General features: G+C 26.7%; 1 protein-coding gene across 1 annotated transcript in view; it reads left to right on the top strand.

The window, feature by feature from the left end:
• Positions 1 to 2,853: 2,853 nt before the first annotated feature.
• Positions 2,854 to 26,547, top strand: part of LOC142331500 (uncharacterized) — a 34,251-nt gene continuing 10,557 nt past the window's right edge. Inside the window, exon 1 of the mRNA XM_075377445.1 lies at positions 2,854 to 2,979. Within this exon, the coding sequence (XP_075233560.1) occupies positions 2,932 to 2,979 (48 nt within the window). The 5' untranslated portion in view covers positions 2,854 to 2,931. The remainder of the gene's footprint in view (positions 2,980 to 26,547) is intronic.

The raw sequence follows: 26,547 nt of genomic DNA, 5'->3' as shown, positions 1-26,547 counted from the left end.
GGCAGCAAGAATGGCATGCCACGACTAAGGGAAGATCCTTGTATAAGTTTATTTTACGTTATGTTTAAGGTAACCACATTTAGATAATTTTGTGATTAAGGGATGTGTAGCTGACAAAAACTATAGAGGAAAAGCGAATGTATTTTCTGGAATGTATTTACAGACAATTGAGAATATAACATTTAATTAATACTCCAAGGTTAAAAAATGATACAAACACATAATATACAAAGTAACGAAATAGTGAAGTTTTTCATTATTTAAATACAATTGTAAATTAACAATACTTTATTTGCCACTTACATACATTTTACAAATTTACCCCCGTACGGAGGGACGTTTAAAAAAATAATGGTGGAATATTGTATTGTCATCCGACCTTAGTAACTGTGCAAATTTTCACCAATCGGTAATGTCAGGAAGTATGTTAAATTAAGGATCGAAGATCTGAGGATAAACATAGAGAAAAAAATCATTGTGAGTTAAAGAAAAGTAAATAAAAAAAAAATTGCCGGCCTCCATGGCGCGAGCGGTAGCGTCTTAGCCTTTCCTCCGGAGGTTCCCAGTTCGAATCCCGTCAGGCATGGCATTTTCACCCGCTACAAAAATTGTCATTCATCGCCTTCTCTGAAGTATTACCTAAAGGTAGTCCCAGAGGTTAAAAAATAAAAAAAATAAATAAAAAAAAGTTTTTAGATATATGTTTAAAATGTTTTAATACACATATATTTGTAAAACTAAATGCTAATTGTAATTTTTTTAAATTCTTACTTAATAAGCTAAGATTAGAAAATATAATAAATTTCCCGGCGCTGTGCCTTATATTTAAAAAAAAATTTAAATGGAGATAATTCAATAGAATTAAGCTGAAAAGTAAATTTATTTAATTTTAAATAAAAATTGTTTCAGCTTTTACAAATGCAAAAATCAAACAATATTTTATACGATGAAAATAATATTTTTTATAATAAAACAATAATTAGGACTGCAATTTTCAAAAATATGTTTTCGACTCTTTAAAAATGTGATACTCATGTAATTTTAATGATTAAATTATTCATATTCAAACTGATTTTAAATAAATTAAAGTCGATATTAAAAAAGTAACTTATTACGTTTGGGGGCTTGCTACCAGGGAGGGGTATTAAATTATTTTAGTGATTTTTGAGCACTAAAAATTTTAAATTGCGAAAAAATGTTTTTTCTCATTTTGGAAGCTCCTGTACTTGAGGGAAAGCATTCAAGTAAAATTAATTTTTAAGAAAATAATCTCTTAGTGATGTAAATTTAAAAAAGAATCTTTTTAAATTATTTAAAATTACAACGATACAGGTATAATTGTAAATAAATAAAGTTTTAATTTTCTGGGATGAGGGTGAACATTTTTGGATAATTTTTTTTCAAGGAATACTAAAGAAAAAGGGCTATAAAAAATTAAGACCTCTACATTTTAAATTCAATTTGAAACTTGCGAGATGGATTTAAATTTAAAATAATTTTTTTTAATAATTTGTTACCACAGACCAATGCAGCGGAATGGGCCAAACGCTTTCTATAGAAGTTTGATAAGCTATTGATGTATAATATACAGATGCAAAAAATTTCCATTTCTTCCTTTTCTGAAGCAAGATATAGCTAAAAATATTAAAATATGTAAATTTATTTTTTTGGTTAGGGGATGAATATTAAATAAAATTTTTGGTAATTTGTGATTTTGATAAAAAAATCTTCCAACTTTTGTAAGAAACATTTTTTGGTTATGTGCTCCAGTAGAAATTTAAAATTCTATTTTAGCCAATACATCCCTACCGATTTTTGCAAGAATTTACTTCATTATTTCCTCCAGAAGGTAGTATCTGTCAACGAAATTTAAGGAAAATCGGTCAACGGTGTCCAGGGTTATAAGAGAGATGCAGGTCAAAGTATGAATAAATACGCACAAACGTCCGTCTGACCAAAATAGATTTTTTGAACATGGAAGCATTGGAAAAAAAAAATCTTTTTCGCAGGTTATTTACAATTTATTTAAATCTATTTTTTTTCTTAAAAAAGATTTTAATGTCACTTAAGACACAAAACTTAAAAAAGACAATTTTTACCTACGATGTGCTTTCCTGTTACAGTTATAACGGCTAAAGCAGTGCTGTGTAGATCGCTAGAGCCGTTAAAGTAAATATCAGCAATATTCAGTAAGAACCAGAATTTTCTTATCACTGAAGAGCTATATATAAACAATTTATTTCAATTAAACAAGATTTCAACCAGAAAAAAAATCACGTAATGAAAATCTCAAGAAAAAGCATAAGATTTATTAAAAATTAGTTTATAAGGATTATAACGAACTTCATATTTTATAAAAGTATTAAAGAAATTAGATATTCTGCGGAAAATTTTTTCCATAAACATTCCAATTAAGAAGCAGGAAATAGTTTTAATTATTAAAGGTATTAGAATATATCCACTTACTTTTAAATCTGGAAATCAAACCGTAAATTGTATCATGACATGTTAATGAGAAATAAGTGAGAAAAAAAATAAATGAATACTGCTTAACGATTTATAAAAGTAAATTAATAAACTTAAATGAAAAAAAAATAAATAAATGAAACTCTACTTTCATTAATAAATAATGTATCAATCCAATAAGAATAATAAAAAAAAAATTATAATAATACTAATGATAAAAAAAAATGCATACTGGTTAAAAGGAAGACGCGTAACGAGATACAATATTGTTTACTTACCTATCATAAATAGTGAAAGGAGGGGGTTGTGAACTGTAAAAAAAAACAAGAACATAGAGGGGATGCCGATGAATAAGTAAGAATGTTGAACTGGAGCGGCGCGCGAAATCGAAAGTCCTTTGAGGTATAAAACCAAGTGTAACTCGTTGGCTAGCCACAAACACGATTAAACTCATCATTTGCAAGGATGTCTGTCATCTCATCAAATTGTTTTGCTGCATTCCGCGTAGCGTTGGTCAGTAATTTAAATATAAAAATAATGAATTTATTTAATACATTAATAATTATTAAATATATATATATTTTTTTTAAAAAACCGCGTGTTAAGAATGTTTCTTAGTGGAATTATTTTTTTAATTAAAAAAAAAGAATGGTGAAATAAATTGTGAACTATTTTTAAGTTATTAAAAAATACAGTGGATTTATTATAACTGGATAATAATATTTAAAATGAAACTATAATACTGTAATATTTGAAATTATTAGTAAAAAGCAAAGTTATAAAAATTACAGCTTTACTTTTTTAATCATTCATATAACATCAAACTTATTTTTTTTTAAATTACGAAAATTATTTTATAAAACTTTATTACTTTATCACCTGCATAAAAACTTCAATAAATTATTGATAAAACCCACTTTTATCCATTTAACTTTTTTTTTTACATTATAGTGGTTCTGATTATTTAAAAATATTAATTTTATGAGAGTTTTCATGTTAATTTTATTAAAACAATCGATTTTTTTAATAATATGTAATGGGTGGATGAATACAAACATTCCTGGTATTCGTAAAAAACTAAAAGTCAATTAATCAACTTTTTTTTTAAATGTTTAATCAATTTTTTTTTACTTACACAAATAAACAAAGCGTGTTATAAAAGTAGTCTAAATTTTATACAATCAGCTGTTACCTGACGTAAACAAAAACTATTTTTATTTATTTATTTTTTATTTTTTTTTGTTGAAATTACGGGTATTAATTGTTTTAGTCATTTAAGCCCAATTGAAATTTTATCGTACAAAAAATGTTATACCTGATCGGGATTCGAACCAAGGACCTCCGGATGAAAGAAATGTCATTTCTTTATTATTATTATTTTGTCTTTACTTACTAATAATTCAAAAATAATAATGGTTAAATTATGAAAACTTTTAAATGTTTATTTTTTTTTTATGTTTCATAAAAGTTCTAAAAATAAACGCAGATGTATATGAGCTTAAAAATTTGAAAACTGCTTTTTTATATATCTATAAAAAAGGTGCGGTCACGGTAATACAATAAAAACATTGTTTATTTAAATAAAACTTATTATAATTAAAACAAAAAAAAACGAGTTAACAAAATTTTTAATACTGAAACATTATGTATAAATTATTTGTAAAAAGTAGTTATAATTAAAAGAACTTCTTGAAGTACTCGTTTTAGACGTATAGATTTTCGAAGGATGATTTTAAATATTTTATGCCCCTAATCGAATCATAAAATTCGATTTATTTGTGTAAATAATGTGCATAAATATCACAACGCATTTACAACTTTCTTTTCGTTTATATGAGAGGAATTACTACAACCTTTATAGCCGGATTTCCTTATTGACTTCAGCTTCACTAAAAAAAAAAATTTACTCATCAAAAAGTTTGCTTTAAGTATTTTTAACTGTAGTTTTTATTTTACTAATGATTATTTTTTATATACTTTTTCATATACTTTAAAATTTACCCGGATTTCTTGTCGTTTTTTTTATAGTAGTTTAAAATTTAAGATCCATTTTTTATACACTTTTTTCCATAGAACTTTAAAATTTAAAGCCCATGTTTTACTCTATCTGTCAACATACTTTTTTTTTATGTATTACGGGTTAATCTGTATAGCACAAAAAAAAATTATAATTTATACCGGAAGCGGACATAATAATAATAATATTATTATATATTTATTTTTTATCAAAAGAAAAACAGTGTGAAAAAGAATTCTAACTTGAATATTAGATTCATAACTTGGAAACAGTCAATTTTATACGCAGCATATGAAAATTCCGACAAGCTGTTATATTTTATTTTATCGTAAAATGTACAAATTATTCTGGGCTATTAAGTTGAAATTATTGTCATCCTAGTAAGGTTTCATTTAGTAAAAGTAAAAAGTATTTTTCCAGTTAATAATTTTGTTGAAAATATTTTTTAAAAATCTGAAAAATTCGTAAAGTTATTTTTAACAGTGAAGGCAGCATTATCTTCTCAGCTTTATCAAAGACTAAAAATTATTTGAACGTAAAAAGCGTGTAATTCACGACAAAAAAAATTAATAATTATTAGTAGTGGATACGTTTTTTAACAAATTTTACGTTTGCTCTTGTTTTACTCCATCAGAATGACCGATTGCAATGACGTTTTTCATATTTTAGATGAAGTTTCAGTGATGGTCCCGTTGTAACTTTTAAAAAAAAATTAAAATTCCTTCATGGACAATTTGAAGATATTTTTCAATTTATTTTTGTGCTATCATTGTTTAGTATTGAATAATAATAAGATAAATATATTTTTAAAAAACTGATGTACGTTATTCTGTTATTCAAAGTATATTTTCACGAAAAAAATATATAATAAGAAAAGTGATTAATTATTAAGTAAAAAAAATAATACAAATTCGCGTATTTTAGAAAACCTTAGCGTAAATACACTAACCAGCAGTTTGTTCTTTCTGAACTCTGCTTATTTTTATCAGAGCAAACATTTCTCGTCGTTTTCTTTCTTACACACATTTTCATTAGCAATGTTTTTGTAGGCCTAAAAAATGTTTACAATATATAAAATAAAAAATAATAATAAAACCGTAAAAAATATTTTTCAGTTTTTTCTAAAATTTTAACCTTTGAAAACCCTTTCAAAAGTAAAAATCTAAAGACGAATAAAAATAATATTTTTGCATATTACGGAAAACGTTTTTTTCTTGTCAGATCGAAAATATCTTTGAACGGTTTTATTTACATGGGATTATTTATGAATTCCAAATAGAAATATATCTTTAACATCTTAATCGATTTTTTAAAAATTCATTACAATTCCCCAAAGATACTGCATAAAAAAAAAAACCAAAAAATATTATGATTTTCGACTTCCGTGGCTGAGTAGGTCGGCATTTCATGTGGAGGTCACAGGTTCGAATCCCCGTCAGGCATCACATCTTTTCATACGCTATCAATTTCCACCTAGTCATAAAAAAATTCCACGGCTCTTTCATGAAAAGTAAATAAAAAATAGCAATTTATAATTTTAGGTTGCACTAATATATAAAAGCGAAATGTTTCGACAACACACCAAAGATGTTAATATTTTTAAACTGAAGGATTCTTAAATGTAAAGAAATTCAGGGATGTGGTAATTTTACTTTTAAAATAAACGATATTTTACCTCTATAAAAAAATTGGGGAGCGAAAAATATTTTTTTTTTAATGAAATTTGTAAAGGTCAAACAGATTTGAAAACTTAAAGATGAATTAAATTTTGAGTTAACTATAATATTAATTTTTATGATTTCAAAAACGATTTATAATCTAATTTTAAAACTGAACAGAAGTATAGCAAAAGTTTAACGCACGTGAGTGGATCTATAAAGTTTCCTCCAAAAATAAAATTTTTATGTGTTAAATGGCACAAAGATGATGTATAGTTTTAAGGAAGGCAAAAAAATGTTTTAATTAGCTTAATTGCTTAAAAAAATATAACGTAAAAATAATAATAATAAAACGAAATAACTATTAACTATTTAAACTATTATTTTCTTAAAACAGATTATTATTAACTTAAAATGTAATTTTTTTATTACAATATTTTAGATTAAATTTGACTTTATCTTTCTGGTTATCACTCAAAATAACACTGGTTTTGTTGGCTCCACATTTAATACTCAATTTTATCTTTAAATCTAAAAAGTTTTAAATATTAAATATCAACTGTTGGCTCCTTCTAGAAATAAATTTCCTTGGATTATCCATTTTTGTAACTAAAAACTTGCCATATCATTTCTATGAATGTTAGATGAATCCACTGAATGGTAATAGTAGTAGTAATAGTAATAATAATAATAATAATAATGATTCTCATTGCATCCATTGTGGTAAGTAATTTTCTTACTTCAAACAATTTTTTTTTACAATTAGTTGAAATTAAAAACTGCTTTAGTACTTAATAAATAAATATTAATATTTTTTTGTTGTTAAATGATCCAACTTTCCAATTACTAGTAAGTATTATAGAATGATAGAATGACTTTCCAGTTAAATATTACAGAATATTGCAACTTTCAATTTAATAAAAAAACTGAAAGTGACGTTATTATTTATTCCAGCTTTAATGTATATATCTTTTTCAGTAGAGAACCAACAATTTGTGTTTATAAATTATTAATACGTGAATAACCAACAAAAAAGAAAAACTTAATTTTTTGTAAATAATTTTTTTTTACAAAGAGTTTTTAGAAAATTATAAAAGCTAACTATCCTTACGTTTATCTTTCGTTCTGAAAATATACTTTTATTCATTTTACAAGATTCTTCCCGTAGAATTTTATTCCCAACAATACTTTTTTTTAACCTCCGGGACTACTGCTAAGTATTGCTTCAGAGGATGAGATGAATGATTTATAGCGTATGTGAAAATGCCATGCCTGACCGGGATTCGAATATGGGAGCTTCAGATGAAAGGCCGTGTGCTGCTACTCGCGCCACGGAGGCCGGCTTCCAACAATACTTGAAACTTCATTATTATCTACTTTATCAACCAATCATATTTAAAAATTTTACTGTAACATCATGTTGTAAGCTTCTTATTTTCGGATTTCTGATGTCTTTAAATATTTCCCTTATATACGAGAAGAAGGGGCCTATATAAAAAATAAAATTTATTTTTTTATAATTCCTAGACTTATACTTTTGAGTCTTAAAAAATTTCTGATTAAAAGCTTTTCTTGTTTAAATAATTTGTTTTCATTATCTTTAATGCAACCACCACTCAACCCATATATTTATATATATATTTTAAATTAAACATTATTTTACTTGTATTATATCTTCTCCTAAAATAATCTTTAATTAATCATAATTACTTTTTATTGTATTCCTCTTTTTTATTTTTAAATTGAATTTCTTGTTTCTTAGTCAGTGAATTTTTTTGTTAAGAAAATACTACTAACAGGGATTATTTTTAATTTTTATTTTAATCTTTGATTAATTATTGTAAGAGTATATTAAAATATTTTTTCAACCCTTTTATTACTTCTATAATTTATATAAATTGAATAGCAAACAATAACATTAAATTATCTCTTAATTGAATCATACAACACCTAATTATCATTATCATTGTAAAATCTATATATTTTTTCTATAATTATCTTTAAAAAATATAAACAAACTTAAAAATGTACAGATATTTAAAATTAAAAATAATATTTTAGTATGACTCATACTAACGTAAACAGAACATTGACTCCAGTTTGGTTACTTTCTCCAATTCAAGGATACACGTATAACCCACCCATATAGAAACATTCACGTAATGTACCGTACGAATGATTAAATTATAAAATCCAAATGACATGAACCCACATATTATATAATCATGATTTAAACAGAGAAAATTAACTACAATTTGTATGACAAACTAATCTGTAAACAATGAAATTACCGTTGATTGTTATACAACTGGATTAAGAAATTTTATTACATATATATATATATATATATATATATATACATATATATACTAAATATATACTATATCGTACATCAAATTTAGAACAAACCATCAGATAATAACACTTTATACTATATTTGATAATTTTATCAAATTTTCTTATAAATATTGAGAAAATAAAACACGTTTATAAATATGAAACTTAAAAAAACAAGTTTTTAAAAAGAAAAGTTTGTAAATGTTTTGAAAGTTTTATAATTTTTTTCAAGAAAAATAAATTATTTATGATAATTATTAATTTATTTTTGGTAGGTTTTACGTAATAAAGTAACCGAAAAATTGGGGCAGGACCAAAAAATTCATTTATTACATAAATCTTAATGAAAAATATGTACATTTAATGACTGACAAAAACCAATTTTTTTTTTACTTCTTCCTTTCAACACGACATATCTAGTCTTTTTAAAAATATCCAATTTTTTTGGGTTAAAATTTTATTTAAAAGTTTTATTTGTTTATTTACCCATTTAACAAATATTATTGTTAAACATAAAAAAACCAGTGCTTTTACCCCAAGTTATTGATTTTTACTCCAGATATCTCAAAAACTAATGCAAATACGGTTCTGGGACACATTTTATTCGATTTTTCGGAAAAAACTATAGGAAATAACTAATTATTGTCCTTAATTAACGTTCTAAAAATTTCAGTATGACCTCATTTCACCGGGGTACCTGAAATCCGAGCGAAATCTTTCAGTAGCCATAACTCGCATCCAATAATTTTGTAATATATGTTTATATGGTTTTTTTCCAATATTTTCTACAGTAATGAAAGTCCCGGGAGAACTTCGTGATACACTTTGTATAATAATAACAATAATAAAAATAAATGAAATTTCATAAAACACATTTAAAATTTAGATACGAATAAATTAATTTCATTCATACATTTTTAAATATATATAAAAAAATGTATAAAAATAAAAATACGAAAATAGAACGCTTTATCATTTATAATAATAATAATAATAATAATAATAGAAGGTTTCACTTCGTGACAAGGATATCAAAAAAGGATTATTTTTATACAAATATTCTGCCTAAAAAAGTACACATTGTAAGATGAGACTGGAAATGAAAGTTAATATTGTTAACTTAAATGAAGATTTTTTTTATTATTTGATTCTATCTTTTTTAAATTAACAAAAAAAAACAGTTCATTTGTAACAAAATAGATTAATTGCAGTTAAAATACCTTTGTTTTATTTGCTTTTTTTAAAGATAGGTTTCTAAATTGGAAATTATTCTGCAATTGCAAGTGAAAGAAAATAAAAGAAAATACTAAAAAACTGTTCAATCATTATTTTCATACGATTAAATTTTTAAAAAAGATTATTTATATAATTTTCACAAAACCTGTTGTATGATTTTAATAAAATTACACTGATTTTATGTAGAGAATTAACTTTTTAACATTTGAAAAAAATTTAATAAAAATAATACAAAAATATGGTGAATATAAAAGATAATTTTTAAAATGTAATTAATCAAAGTTATTTTATACGATTTTAATAAATTACATTGCTGTGCAAATAGTAAATTTTTATACAATTTTTTATTAAAACTTCCCAGCAATTTTTATAAAATTATTGAGAAAAAATAGCTTTTTTCAATTTTTAACCATTTTAAAAATACTAATCAGATTTAGTTGATATTAATATAATGTCAAATTATATAATTAAATTGATGCATGTATAAATATCCATAAATACAAATACACTCCTACAAATGCATATGAAGTCTCTTCATAGCGAGCCCGAGGAACAGAGGTTCGAGATTATTTATAAATAGTCGATAGTTGATTTGTCCAATTCAACTGGACAAATATTAAAAAAATATGAATAAATATATAAGAATTGGATAGAATGCCCATATCAATAATATTATCAATAATTTTTAAATAACTATGGTAGTATCAGACGTAGAACACACAGAAAGTTATAACTTATATCAGGACCTTGATGAAACATTTTTCTCGAAGCGAAAAGAATATAATTATAAGAAAGGATATAAACTATCTTTCCCATAAAAAAGAATGGTCCGTGGGTTTGTTTGTTATCTGCGCTCACATTTTTAGTTTCGCGGCTGTTGGTGCAAAGAAGACCAATAATGATGTGCCACGCGGCTGCGCCCAGTGCACGACGATCAATTTGTTTGAACGATTTATACTTCTTTATACGAACGTTATATCTAAAATTATATTTCTGTTTTGGGGATAAAAAAGGAAAACATTATGTTAAAAAATCAGAACTCAAGAAACAACTAAAAATTTTGAAGATTTTCGTTGTAAACTTTTTTTTGTTAATAGTACGCAAACTTCATGAACGTTATTTACTTGCAATTGGCAAACACGTTTAACAAAATCATGTGTAATTAAACATAAATCAAGTAAAATTTTCGCGGCACATAAATCAAGTAATTTTTTCAAGTTTGTTTTTAGAATACGCCTAGTCTCACATTCTTGAGTTAAAGAATATTTGAATATTAGCGCTCTTTCCTCTAGTAAACGCTTTGTACTTTATTCTATAACATTGACTTTTCTTTAAAAAAATATTAGACCCTTTAATATAAATGATGACAAAGAGCCAATTAAGAAAGAAAAATATAGTTGCCTTAATCGATTATACATAAATGTGGCAACATCGTTTTTTCAATGTACAATAATATTTTATTTAACTTTATGAATTGAGGTGGAGTATGATATGTAATTATTAGCTGAATATAGGGCCCCCTTCCGAAAATTTGTAGCTATAAATCAATGAGAAGACATATTAAACAATAAAACCACTAATTAATTGTGTTTCAGGTACTTTTACTATTAAATAAAACACACACACACACACACACACATATATATATATATATATATAGATAGATAGATAGATAGGCGCGCGTGTAAACGAAGATTCTTATAGTGGGGAAAGGTAGGCATCAAGGGAAATTGGTGAAACAAAAATTAAGAGAATATCGTACAGTACAACTACCTAAATCAGAATTTTTTTCGTCCGAACCATTAGCATCACGTTTGCATAATTGTTTAAGTCTTTTATTTTCCAAATATGTTTTTACGTTTTCATTCTTGTTGTTTTTCTTCCTCGGTCCCAGTGGCGGAACGTGGCTAAAATTAGTGGGGGTGCTGCTCCAAATATTTTTTTCTGGGCCATGGTTAAAGTTTTCTGTAATATAAAAGAACCGAAAAAAATGATTCAAATAGAATAGCTGGAGAATTCAAAATTGAATCACATTCAAGCATATTTAAGCACGTTTTGCTCAAAAACTGTATTCGGTTTAACCGAATAAATAATAAAATTTCAATACAGATACTATTTTTTAGTATTATCAGATAATAACTTAACAAAATGTCCGCTTAAAATCACTATAGTCCAGAGGTGCTTAATTTTAATTTTTATGTACACAGAAACAATTACATAATTAGTTTTTACTGATTATCTTCTCTTTCGCCCTTCCAACATGCCTTTGGACAGATTTAGCAATCAAAGAGCCCTTGCTTTCCGCCATCTTCTGATCACTACTGAAAAAACAACTAACCACTTTCATATTCCTTCCACCGACTAAACAAGAAAACGGAAAGAACGAGGAACGTTCCAAACACACGCATAGTAAAAAAAAAAACTACCTTCCACCAGCAAGCCAAGGTCAGCACTGCGGAAGCTCTCTCACCCTCGCAGCCTCGCGTGCAGCTTCCTATGTGCGCATGCGCACAACACCACGCCTCCGGAACTGTGAATCTCACAGTTCCATACAAATATTTTTGTATCTTTTTCATAAACTTGGGGATGGCTACTGACATTAAACTTAAACTTAAATTGGTCTCTATTTAAACAGAGTTCTTTCGAGATTTTTAAAGTTTTAAGATCGTTTTCTACTTATTTAAACCGGCTAGTTTTAAATGTTCTACTATTATAAAAGTTAGATATTTGTTTTGTTAATCTGTTTTCGCTCATTCTGCATAAATGCCCATAAAAGACACCATCTTCTCCGGATGGTGTCTTTTATTTTTTCTGTATTTTTATAAATTTCTGTTTCATGTTTTAGTTCATAAATTCCGTCCTGGTAATCGGGGATCCATATATGTTTCTTAAATTTTTTTCTACTTTAAAAAGGACTTTATCCGAAAAATTTTGCAAACAGTCAGCCACTCAGCGCTAATTTCGCCTCCGGAATAATAAATATTTTGTAATGTTATGTTTAGCATTAAGCGAAAGCGATTTTTTATTATATAATTTCGCGTTAAGTTATACGCTAACGCCATTTTCTGCGTTCATTCTTTAATGCTTTCTTTTCTAGAGTGATTGGCTTCAGATTTATTTATTGTATAACTCTTTTGTTTTATCAGTAAGGAGACCTTCAAAAGTTATATTACTACCTGTACTCTCTACTACTTGACAGTGGTCCTTACCAGGAATCAAACCTGAGACTTTCAGTTTAGTAATCAGCTATACTACTAATGTGAGCGCCAACGATTCTAATATATATAATGCCATTTTGGCAGTCACATTTTATTTTACTACTGAGCTTTAAATTGGATATTTTTTTCTTTATAAACATCAAACATTTACAACACAATCTGAAATAAATGTACTTTAAAATTTAAAGAAACAATCTGTTAAACGATCCATACACAAATTATAGTCCATTCTGTATGTGTTAAAATTACATGAAAAATAAAATACAAGATTCGTAAAATAGATGTAATAAAATTGAGATAACTTCAATAGTTTAAAAGATAGGATATTAAATGTTTTAAACTTACCAAATATTTATACGTGAATTTTCGCAGCTATAAACGAATATTTCTTGGGTTTTTCTTAATCTGAAAAATAAAATAAATCTGTATTATTTCTATCCATATAGATATTTAAAATTATGAAAATGTATTAAAAATCTAAAATATTAATAATAATTTATTTATGCTAATTTATTTTACGTTAATTTCATTTTTATGTACGGTATGCTTTCTTGTTTTGAAAGAGATTAAATTATTATTTTTGTTATGAAAGAGAGAGCATCAACAGTTATAGTCATTAACCAGTAAAAATTGATAGCGTATGAAAAGATGTCATGCCTGAACGGGATCCGAACCCGGAACCTCCGCACGAAATGCCGAGACGTTACCTGCTCAACCAAGGAGGTCGACAAATAAATTATTATAATATTATTAAATTATTACAGTCCGCTTAACAATTTAAAAGAGAAATAACCTAAATAATAAATTTAAATTCAAAATTAATTGCAGTTCACAATTACCTATTAAAAGGCGGTAAATATTTTTAAATAGAATCTTATTTTATTATTATCATTACTTTTTTGGTTGATGTTTTCACCACATAAGATTGAATCTTGTGTGAAGGATGTAGAAATGGAAATATTAAAAATGACAACATACCTGAACGTGATTCAAACCTGGAACCTCCGGATGAAAGGCCGACAAGTTACCAATTCGCCAAGGAGATCGGACTTTAGTAATACCCGCCCAGAGATCAGAGAACAACGTACTTTATAGAATAATATAATTTAAATATAACCGGGTGATTCAAAAAGGATTTCACACCTTTAAAAGAATATAAAAATTTACTTAGGAAACTTTCAGATTACGTTAAATTTCATTTCATAACAAAACACATCAAGTTTTAACTCGGGTAAGTCATTATCACCGAATTTGGCCATCAATGCTGTCACCAGTATTATTAAAAATCAATTATTATGGAAAATGGACTGGTGTAGAACGTGCTCGCTGTGTGTTTTGGTTTCCCGAATTGCAGTCAGCAAATGCAGTTCAACGTAATTTTCCTAGAAAATACGGCAGGTAAACAATTTAGTTTTGGCACCAAACCTTCTTTGAGAGAGGTATTTTATTAATATATAAAATTACCAGGACGCCCAGGTGTCCCTGAAGCTGTTGCCGAACAACTCCGAGAAAGCTTTACAAATAGTCAGCAGAAATCAACTCGATGTGACCCATGTCAGAAGAGTATTCCACAAACGACTATTTGGCGCATATTATGTAAATCATTGCACTTTTAGCCATATAAACTAACCACGGTTCAACACATTACAAATGACGAAAAAGTTACTCGGCTGCAGTTTTGTGTGGAAATGATGGATAGAATACCAGATGATACATTTTTAGAGAATGTAATTTTTAGTGATGAGTCTACGTTTCACATCAATGGCAAGGTGAACACCCATAACTGCTGAATATGGGGGTAGCGACAAAGGCTAATGAAAATTTTTAGCAGATTCGCGATAATCCTAAGGTCAATGTGTTCTGTACCCTAAGCAGACAAAGACTGCATGCCCCGTTCTTCTTCCAGGAGGCAACCGTAAATGATATCGTTTATCTGGACATGCTTGGAAGTTTTCTAATTCACCAGCAGCTAGACGATGATGAACAATATAGACGCCATTACTACCAGCAAAATGGGGGGAGGCACCACCTCACCTAGAAGTCCGAGATTTTCATGATAATCGATCCCCAGATCGGTGAATTAGTCGTGAAGGTCCAATTGCATGGCTACCTCGCTCCCTAGATTTGACCCCGATAGACTTTTTCTTGTGAGGTTTCATTAAAGATCAGGTTTATGTACCACATTTGCCTGCTGATCCTGTTGTGCTAAGATTTCGAATTAACGCCGCAGCTGCAGAGGTAACGCTCGACTTGCTTAGTTACAATCTAGAATGAAATCGACTTCAGGCGGGATGTACGTCGCAATAAAAAGGAAAGTTATATCGAACCAAAATGAATGTAGCGTGACAAACTTGATGTGTTTTTCTATTAAATGAAACCTCAACCGATCTGTAAGTTATCTAAATTAATTTTTATAGCTTTTAAAGTTGTGAATTCATTTTTGAATCACCCGGTATTTATATAAATGTATCATTTTTTAATTAACATGAAGAAATAAACTAAAAACATATTGGAAGAAAACACGTTTATTGAAATAAAATCATGAATAGAAAACGACAGACATCATTCCCAATATGATAATAAATAAAGAACTCTAATAATAAATACGCATTTCAATTATTAAACAATCATCTTCAGTAGCCGCAGATGATTTAATTATTAAAAACCTGAATAAAATATATTTTTTTAAAAATAGTTACAAGAAGAAAAAGAATCAATAAATAAATATATACTTTCGAAGAAGTATTTCTACTTCAGGAGTATTAAGTATTATAATGTTAGTATATAAGTATCATAAGTATTTCTACACTTCAACAAGTATTTCTACTTGTTATATATTTAAAAAAAAAAAAAAAAATTAAAGGAATATTTTATACGTATTTGTTAATTAACTAATTGCTTACTTGATTTCTTTATTTTTTGTTTTATCTATATAAATTCCTCTGCTCTACCTACTGATGATGAGTGTTTAGAAATTGAAAATAGGAATTTTTTATGCAATACGCTAATTTTTTTTGTCATTTTACGTACATAACCTTTTATATAAAAATTGGACAAAAAATAAGATTTATCTAAATTAAGCTATCCGATAACCTAACATCACATAGGATTACGGAAGTTGTACACAGAATTATAATATTGTAATATTTATTTCATCTTTTAATTGAATAACTTTTTTTAAATTTGAAAGAAAATTTATTTTCATCTAAAATGGCCACAGAAAACAAAAATGTGAATCATATATTCTTATTTTTGTAATCAGTCCCGTCTTTTATATCAAAAATAAAAATTTCTTTTTAGTGGAAATGGTTGTTGTCATAGATAATTCTCATAATTGATAAAATTAAGTCATATTTTAATTTACATGTTCTACTACAGATCTTTTCTACAGCGATTTATAAATATGTAGCACATGTAAAATATTAGAAAAAAAAAATTTAATAATAAACGAAGCATTGCGTCGTACATTAATTATTTTTCTTTTTGTCACGTGTGCAAAAATCAATTTATTTATAAAAACTTAAATTAAAGTACTATTTTTATACAAAATTCCAGTGGTGAAATAATTTAAGAGAAAGCAACTTTCTATCTTCCTGTCATTAAATTAATAATTGAGAATTTAATTGCTTTTTACATTAGTCTATTATTTTTATTATTAGTCTAGAATTTAATACAATTGGATTATGTTCATTGTTTCAAAATTTAATGATTCTATAACAGAAATAATTTAAAACAAAAAGAAAGAAAAGAAAAAAAACAAGTTGTAAAATTGTTTATAAGAAAATAATGCAGGGATGTGTATCATTAGGTTTTACAATAGAATAGTTAAAAATAAATCATTAGGTAAAATAAGGACCACAATTTATAGTTTAATTATAATACAGATTATTCACAATTAAATAATTCTATTACTCATTGCTGGATAATTTATATTTTATTTTAATGAATAGAATAACCTTACCCTGAAAGAAAAAAAAAATTATATGAATACAACATATTTTTCTTTTTTATACTTAATGTTGTAGTCTCGCAATGCAAAACTACGACATTATTACAACATAGTTGTCTTTTCGGAGGCCTTGTATGCGGCAGAAACCACAATAATCAGAGGATGACCAAAATTCATAAAATCAAGAAGCAAGAACGGAAAATCCACGGTGTGACGGAACTTGGATCAAACGATTTACAAAGGAATTATATGAAAACACAGACAAGTTTAAGAAAAGAAGTCTACATTTCTACGGACACTTGTGCAGGATGGGTGAAGCTAGATCCACTAAGAAAATGTTCAACATCGTCAAAACAAGTAAGTCCATTTGAATGAAAGAAATATAAGCAGACCTGGAACCGCTCAGAAGAAGAAATCAAGGAGAGAAATTTAAGGATGAAATTATAGACAAGAAAATTGAACAAGAGCAAAAAAGAGAAACAATATAAAGAAGATGGACGGAGGAGAGGAAGAAGAAACATAGTGAACGGATGAAGACGTTTTGGGAAGAAAAGAAAACAGATTCTAGTTAACCCACTTTCCTAAAGATGAATAATCGGAAATAATAATAAAACATATTTTAAAAATTCGTATGAATACAGCATTTATTTTAATTTTACTGTAAGATCATTTTATTGTGCTCATACACTATAATTCCATTATGGTCTATAATACAAATACATTTGATTTGATTCGTGGAATATAGTTATGGACAACTGGTAATGTCTTGGACAAACAGGTATTGGAAATGTCCACCATTTTTCTGAAGGTAGATCCAAACCCATCGCATTATAATTTTTGAGATAAATTTCATTGGCCCTGATGTCTTACAAAGGGTGTCAAAAAATATGGTGCGAAGGGTTCAGGTCTGCCTTAGGAAAATGGTGTTATTTTCAACACTTGCTGTAAGACATTACCGGTTGTGCATAACTACATTCCATGAATCAAATCAAATTTATTTTCCATTATAATCCATAATGCAATTATATTTCATAGTGTCATGATGAGAACAATAGAATTATCTCACTGTAGAATTACTAAAAAAAGAAGTGCAAAAATAGAAATCATTAGTTTTGTATTTACACACAAAATCTTAATTAGTTTTCTGCTTATATCAAAAATATTCTACAAAATTATGATTTTTTGTTTTTTTCGTAAAATTGTATTGATTTTTCATCATTTTTTACTTTTACTATTAAATTATTGCTAAGTTTAGAAATTGTGTGTTCAATTAATGTCGTTAAGTAAGACTTTTCAGCTGATTTCAAAGTCGAGAGTTTTAAGGTTCAAATCCAAGTAAAGGCAACTTTTATACGGATTTGAATACTAGATCGTGGATACCGGTATTCTTTGATGGTTGGGTTTCAATTAACCACACTTCTCAGGAGTGGTCGACCTGAGACTGTACAAGACTAGACTTCATTCACATTCATACATATCATACTCTAAAATAATATCTTACGATGGTTCCGAAGGCTAAACAGAAAAAGAGAGAGAGGGACTAAAAATTAGACAAGGTTAATTATAATTAACCAAGTGTAATAGAGTTATTTTTTTAAGATTACCGGTTTAGCTGCTATGGCAATTAGCCCAAATGAAAATTTGTAGCGTATGAAAACTGCCATACCTAGTCGGGATTTAAACCCGGGATGTCCGAATGAAAGGCCGAGACGCTACCACTCCGCCACAGAGATCGGCAAAATTTTGATCTTTCTTTTGAATAGTAAGAGTATCTAGTAATATAATAATTACACGAACAATTTTTTTTTTTCCGCTAATCACGTAATTATAACAAAAATTATAAAAATATATTTTACCCACCAATGAAGATAAAAAAATATTATTTTTATAATAGATTTATATCAATTTTTTTTTAATATGTTTTTTAAATTAAGTTTAATTTAAACTTATTTAAAGTATAGTAAAGTATAGTTTATTTGAACACTTTTCTCTTTTACGTTTGTAACGTGATTAAATGAGAGTACTCATAATTTGTGAAAGGCACAACAAATAATAAAGAGTAATGACAATGAAATACTCTATTTTGGATTAAAAAACTAATAAAATAAATTTAGATAAAATTAATTAAGAAATAATGATACTACACCAAATTAAAGTTAAAATTGAAAAAATTATTTTTGTTTCTTAAGCTGATTACTTCTTCTTGATTATCTATAATACAAGAGTAATATTTAAGTACCTTCTTATTAATGAATTAATTGGATTCTAGTTCTTACCCATGGAAACCTTGAATAAAATTCCAAAAATAAAATTAATTAAAATAAAATTCTCCGAAGTTGTTTCAAATTTTTTTGTTGTAATTTTTATCGTGTAAAACCGTTAAATAAAATTAATTTTCAGTAAGGAAATCAAGCAGTAAGAAAACTACGCACTCTCTTATTTTATAAGAGTAAGTTTTCTAGAAACGTATTTATCTTCTTTTTTTTTCTTGATGATATCACAATATAAGATTGAAAGCTTTTGCATGGGATATGAAAATGGAACTTTGTAGCGTGTAAAAAATGCCGTGTTTTACCAGGTTTCGAACCCGGGACCTACGGTTGAAAGGCTGAAACGCTACCCCACTCCGCCACGAAAAAATTAAAAGATGAAATTTATATTTCTAAATTGCCAGATCAAACAGTTCTGAACGGTGCCATTAATTCACACACAATAATAAAATTGCAATAATATAATTTTTTTTTATTTTATAGTTTCAAAGTTTATTTACAACCGATTATATTTATATAAAACTTGAGTAAATTGGATCATACTCGCAATCCCATGAAAAGTAGTTCCCGGCAAAATCATCAAAAATTACAAAATAGAATTACAAAGAACTTTTATGGCAAGCAGCACACACACTAAGTAATTATAAATAACATTTAACACTTAACAGTACAACAAAGAAAGCTAAATAAAAGAAGTCATAAATAGTAAGAAAAACAATGAAGCAATGAGAAGAAAAAGAAAAGTATATGCAATAAATTTTAAAATGAAAATCGAAGAAATAATGCACAGCAGTCACAGATGAAGTTAAACTTAAGATACTATACTACTTAAGTCACTAAGGTCCAGAAAATGTAGCAGTTTTAATTTTATTACGTCATCTACATTGTCTAGGAGGCGCACGACTAGGTAATTCATATGGTTGTAAATTCGTAGTTCGTATCTTAAACTGAAACGTATTTCTTCCCGGACGTATCGTAAACATAAATATTCGTATATTTCTACATTTTTTCTATCCAATGTTACAAATACTAACGAATTAAAATGAAAAAAATATTATTATAATTTCTAAGAGTAAGACTGGCTTCTTTTAATCGTTCCTTTTTTAATTCAGATAACGGGCTTTCAGAATTGGTATGCTTATAAAGGTTTTTTTGTTTAAACATTTTTAATTCAAATTTTCTATTTTTTAATATTTCCTTCAACCTTTCCTGCATGATGCCTTTTCCAAATGCTTAAAAAACTATCATCACAGTAGTGTTCCTTATAGAGATTAATATAACTCCTTTATAATATAAATAGAAATCTTCCCCCCGTTTCTAGGCACAACTGATTAACTAGACAAGATTCAAGCTGTATATTATTAATTATTTTTATACAATATTTATTTAAAAAATAATGAGAGAAAAGATTAATTAATTGTGAAAACAAAGCAAGAGAAAATAAAGGAAAGAGTAAAAATCAATGTCCAGTAAAACTACTCCTTTATGTTAAACAAAACAGGTTTATAAGCGAAAGTCTTTAATAATAATAATAATAAATATTTTTGCTAAAAATAAAATTCCAAGGAAAATATAGTTGTAACATTAGAAAAATCTCATAACAATGAGAAATTAACATGACCAGTTTACCGTGAAAACTACAGCAATTTTAATATTTAACTAAACATTTCGTATGAATTTCTTTTACTTTATTAATTAATTAGAAAGACGTATGCCTCTAACGTGTGATGATATTAAATTATAAGCTTAAAACATATTAAAGTAGATATAGTAAGAATTTTAAAAGCCATTCATACCTGAATAAGTTTACGCTCTGCTTATTTTACTAAATTGAATAGGAGCATATTTTTTAATATTATTCTGGTTTATTAGGTACCGAAAGAATAATACGATTTTCTGTCAATTTTTCGTCTGTTTTGCTTCAATTGAAAACCTATTTTTAAATATTTGAATTTACTTTTTATTGCCTGTATTTACATTAATTTTCTTAAAATTGAATACTCTAAGTTTTGTCACTAAATCTTTCACATTTATTAGTCATTAAACAAAGCAATTTTACAAACCTAAAAAAAACTTGGTCTTCGACACCGAATTTTGTGTTTTACGTTGGATATCTTAAAAACTACTGGAGTTACAGTTCTAGAACCTGTTTTATCCTATTTCCCAGCTCAAATAACATAAGAAACGACCAACTTCACTCCTTAATTTGGGTCCCAAAAATTACAGTAGGGCTTCTTTTTATTAGAAGAAAAAATCCAGACGAAATATTTCTCTAGCCGTAACTCGACAACAAATAATTTCCAGACCTATGTTTATGTGAATGTTTTCCATTATTTTCACCAGTAGAGTATATTTTGGAAGTTTTCCGTTTCTTCGTGCAACATTCTGTATATATATATAATCTTATATAAAATATAACAAATGAACTAGTGTACGAAAATTCCCACAAAAATACCTCAATATGAGGAAATATCTTTCTGCATTTTCAAAATGTGATCTACAAAGTATAAGGAATTGAATAATGAAGTATGAACCCATCAAACCTGTAAAAAAAAATTGGTAGATCCATATATAAAAATATTCTTAGCGTCCTGCCAAAGTTTTTTTCTTTTAACAAATTAACGGGTAACCCACCAAAAAATATTTTACATATGTATATACAACACATGCGCATGCGCACAAATATCTCTAACTCTCTATCTCTCTCTCTCTCTCTCTCTCTCTCTCATGTATATATCTTACACCTTTAATTATATTAACATTTTTATAATTCGTTATACTTATTACACTTATGAATATTTTTTATATTTGCTTTAAAAAAAAATATTTTTTCTTTAAACTAACAATATTCATTTTTTTACTTCCTTGTACGAAGTAAAGGAAATATTGTGATCGCGAAAAATTTCGGTTTCCAGATTTCAACGGAAATATCCATGTTTACTAGTTTCGGCGTGCCGCAGTACGTGCGTATGTACATACATACGCTCGTACGTACGTCTCTCGTGTTCGTACGTACGTATCTCGCATAACTTAAAAACAATTAGCTGTAGGATGTTGAAATTTTGGATTTAGAACTGTTGTAACATCTAGCTGTGAAACCTTCCCTTTTGATTGGAATCGACTGAACCAAAAGTGTATAAAAAAGCCCAAAATCCAAATAAATTTGGATTTTTGGCTCTTTCTTAAATGCAATAATAAGCCCTCACTGAGAGCTTTTTTATTATCACAAGTGGTAGTTATTTACATTTACTCCAGAATTATAGCCAAATAAAATTTTAATTAATGAAATATTTGGATCTTAGGGAACGTTACATCGGTTCGAATCGGACTTCATCTACATTGATTTATTAATAATTATTAACCTCTCATTGTAAAAAAATGTTTACCATGAATAATAATTCAATAATAACAGAAAAAAATATGTATAAAAATATCTGAAATTTTTAATGAAATACATTTTTATGTACTTTTCATTTTAAAAAAATGTGTAAATGTAATTTAATAGGCATACAAGGAAGTCATGTGTTTTCCACTTCAGATTTTTAAACCAGAAAAAACAACTAATTGTGTTATATGTACATAAAAGCGCCTCGTTTTATTCCGTTAATTTTTTTTTTAAATAGATTATTTAAAATTAATTTTAAAAAAAAGATTTACGATTAGCTAATATAGATTTAATTAAAAAGTATCCTTTAAAAAAAAAATAGTAATTTTTAATGGAATTTCTAATTAATTAAACCTGTTTTTGTTTTATACCTGTTTATCATGTATTTTTAATTACTATTTTTCAATTAACATCTTCTAAATGCATTTACTTTAATATTAGTGATTTCATAAATTTTATTATTTTCATTCAGTTTTAATATTTTTATTACACATAGAAATCATTTTTACGTATATTAGAATAAATTGTAACTTTTGCCTATTATTTTACAATTTCTTTTACATTCTCGTCGTTTTTTGGTTGCTACCAATTTCATTAATACATTCAAACAAATCCCGATTCCATGTTGTATTTCATTAAACAAAAATATTTATTGAAATTTTTCAATAAATATAAAATTTTATTGTTACATCTAAAACAGATTTTAAACAGACTATTTTCTTCGATTTTAATAATAATAATATATATATATATATACTATCAACTTACTCGTAAATTTAGTTAAAACGTGAAAAACCGTTTTATAAAGAAAAATTCTCAAAAAAATTTATTATATCGAATTAAAAATATATTTGTTAATTTAAAAATATTCTGAAAATGGTTTAATTATATTTTAAGGCGTTAAAAAGGAGTAGATTTGGTTTAGTTTCGATGATGGAAATGTTCCTGTTAATTTCTAAATTAATTATCAATATCGAAACAAACAAAATAGTAACAAATCATGTTTTAACCAAAAAACTACAGTGATTTATTTTTTAATATGCAAAAGCAAATTATGTATCTATGTATTTTTACACAGCTTAGGAATTAACCCGATGGGTTAATTTACATACTACAATATTTAAAACACAAAGCATATTTCAGAATGACAGAATCGTGGATGCTAACGATTAAATTATAATATATGTTATATAGTAATAGAATTAATGAATATAGTTTAACCACTTTAGATTTCATAGAATTAATGCTAGAATGAATTTTGTACAATAAAAAACATTTTTGATAAGTTAAAGCGTATGTGCGTATTATTAATTCGTTATTATACAATAAGAGGGGGAATATTAATTTGCTACACAATCTATCTCAGTTTTTCTTATAGCTTTAATACATTTAAAGCATCTGATGTACATGGGAAAAAATTCACAGTTGTTTTATCAAACAGATTTTGAAGGTGTCTCTTGTAGTTCTGAATATCATTTACACTTCGATGGGTTTTTCATTGCCGATATGCAAAAATATATGCTTAGGGATAATTAAACGCTATTGTATTTTATATAATATGGTAATAATATACTTATACATACGGCAAGAGAAAAAATTTCTTCTAGTAAACCCGGCAAAGGATGCTTGTTATTCTAGGGAATATTTATATAATTTTCGGGAGTTAGTTACTAACTACTACTACTTATATCAAGTTATTTACAACAGCTCCACGATTATGGAACTAAAAAATATTAAAAATCGTTCAATCTGTTTTCATAATACTAGTAAAAATAACAAAATTATCATTAAATAACAACTCGTACAAATTTCCATGCATAAGTTTTTTAATCTTGTTTGCTGGATTAATAATCTAAAGAAAAAAATATATATATAATTCACAAACACCTGACAAGTAAAATTTAAAGTAGTAATTTGAAAACTATAATTTAAAAATGATCTTCCTTTCACTTTGTACTAAAATCTAAGCTGCACTAAGAGAGAAATGGAGAATATGTTTATATAAATAATCTTTGCACACATTACCGAAACAACATACGAGCAGATAATACACCTGTTGTAACTGGTTAATCAAGCTATTATTGATTTAAAATTACCTTTATTAACTTCTTTTTTTTTCTTTTTATTATACTTTCAAATTTTACAAATCTATTTTAACGGTTCTAATTTTTAAATCACGTTTTTAAAATCTTCATTCCGATGTTATTATCGAAATCGAGATCATAAATACCATATGATTCTGTTACAAATTTTTCAGTTCGTTATCTATTATTAGAATATATATTTATTTATGAAGAATATTTTTTTGCAGGGAATAAAATTCATGCCGGAATACGGAAAAATATACATTTTTAACGCAATCTTTCAGGATTTTACTTAATTTTCTGAAGAAAAAAATAAATTCTAGAAATTTTTATAAATCTTAAAATAAACAAAAAATTATAAGATATATTTTAATAAATAAAAAATATAAAAAAAACTTTTAATAATAAAATATTTCATTCAATTTCTAAATAATTACGATACTATGAATGGGTTGGTTACTTCGCGGATAAAAAACCGATCTAGCGTTTTTTCTAAAAAGATCAAGGGAAAATACGTTAAACTTGATCAAAGTAATGTCATAAAATACAAAACTAATTATATTAAACAATACAAATAGTTAAAATTAATAAATAAATAAAACCAGAACATAACATAATATTGTATAAAGTTCCACTTACTAACAATTTTAAAAGTATACATCCGAGTACTTTCGGAACCGTTCCTCCATCATCTGGGGTTTCCATAAGATGTTAATTCAAATTCAAATGTATAACCATATTTAAATTAAAATGTTTACGTTCATAATAGTCGGTCGTCAAGAAATAATATTAAATTGTACGTTAATAAGACCGTAACGTCACGTTCGTAGGACTATTACATACGACATATTACATCATATGTCATATGTAATAATATGATATTTTGCTTTTTCGAAAAATCCCCCTTTCTACCCTCATGGTCCGATTTTCGCCGTTAACAAACTCAACTGAGATTTTGGGACGAGTTATTTTTAACGAACAACTTGATAGTGATTGGCGCAAAATTACGGCAATTATTATAGTGTCCACAAGAAAGTAAAATATATATATATGTATAGTGAAATATATATATATGTATTAAATTTTTGAGGTGACGGTGGTTTTGTGGTCTGGGAGACGTGAAACGCGAAGATATGTCGAAATTTTCCGGAAGTCGAATCATGGTACTCATTACAATAGGTAGTTTTCTAATGAAATCTACCTAAAATCAACGTTTTAAAAGCAAACGCACGGAATTTTTTTTTTTTAATTAACTAAACCTTGGTAAAAATTATTCATATTCATGTTCCTCCAAGTACGATTTAATATCCAATTTTTATATATATTGAAGAATCACTGTGATTTTTTTTTACTTTTTTCCAACCCCAATAAAAAATATTATACTTCAAACAATATACGCAAGAATAATAAATATAAAAATTTAACAAGCTTAGTTTTATTAAGACGCTTTAATTCCTTTACAGACGTAATTAATTTTATTGTTCCACAAAAATGTATCATTTAATATGTGACACACCCAAAAATTTCTCTTCGTAGGCGAATGAAATATTACTGTAATTAATGAGAGAGAGAGAGAATACTAATCACGCATTTAGCAGTGTTACATATAACTATAAAATACAATACAACGGTTTAATTCTCGTTTAAATAAGTTACACAAATCACCCAGTGAATGATATTTTTTTAAACTGCTAACGTAGAATTTAATATTAATTTAAACGTAAAAAATTATTTTTTCAAAATCTATTTTGTTCTTAAATGCGAATATAAATTCAGATTTTTATACTGTTTTTCCATCAATCGGGAGAAGGTAAATTTAAGGGATTTAAAATTCTGCAACCATTAGTAAAGTAATAGCAGGAGAGGAAAACTGACATTATACTTTCCCGGGGAATACAGCTGGAATGATTTATATTAAAGGGGAAAG

This window comes from Lycorma delicatula, chromosome 10 (genome assembly GCF_047948215.1).
Source record: "Lycorma delicatula isolate Av1 chromosome 10, ASM4794821v1, whole genome shotgun sequence".
Classification (NCBI taxonomy): Eukaryota; Metazoa; Arthropoda; class Insecta; order Hemiptera; family Fulgoridae; genus Lycorma; species Lycorma delicatula.
This window is presented reverse-complemented; position numbering and strand designations above follow the sequence as displayed.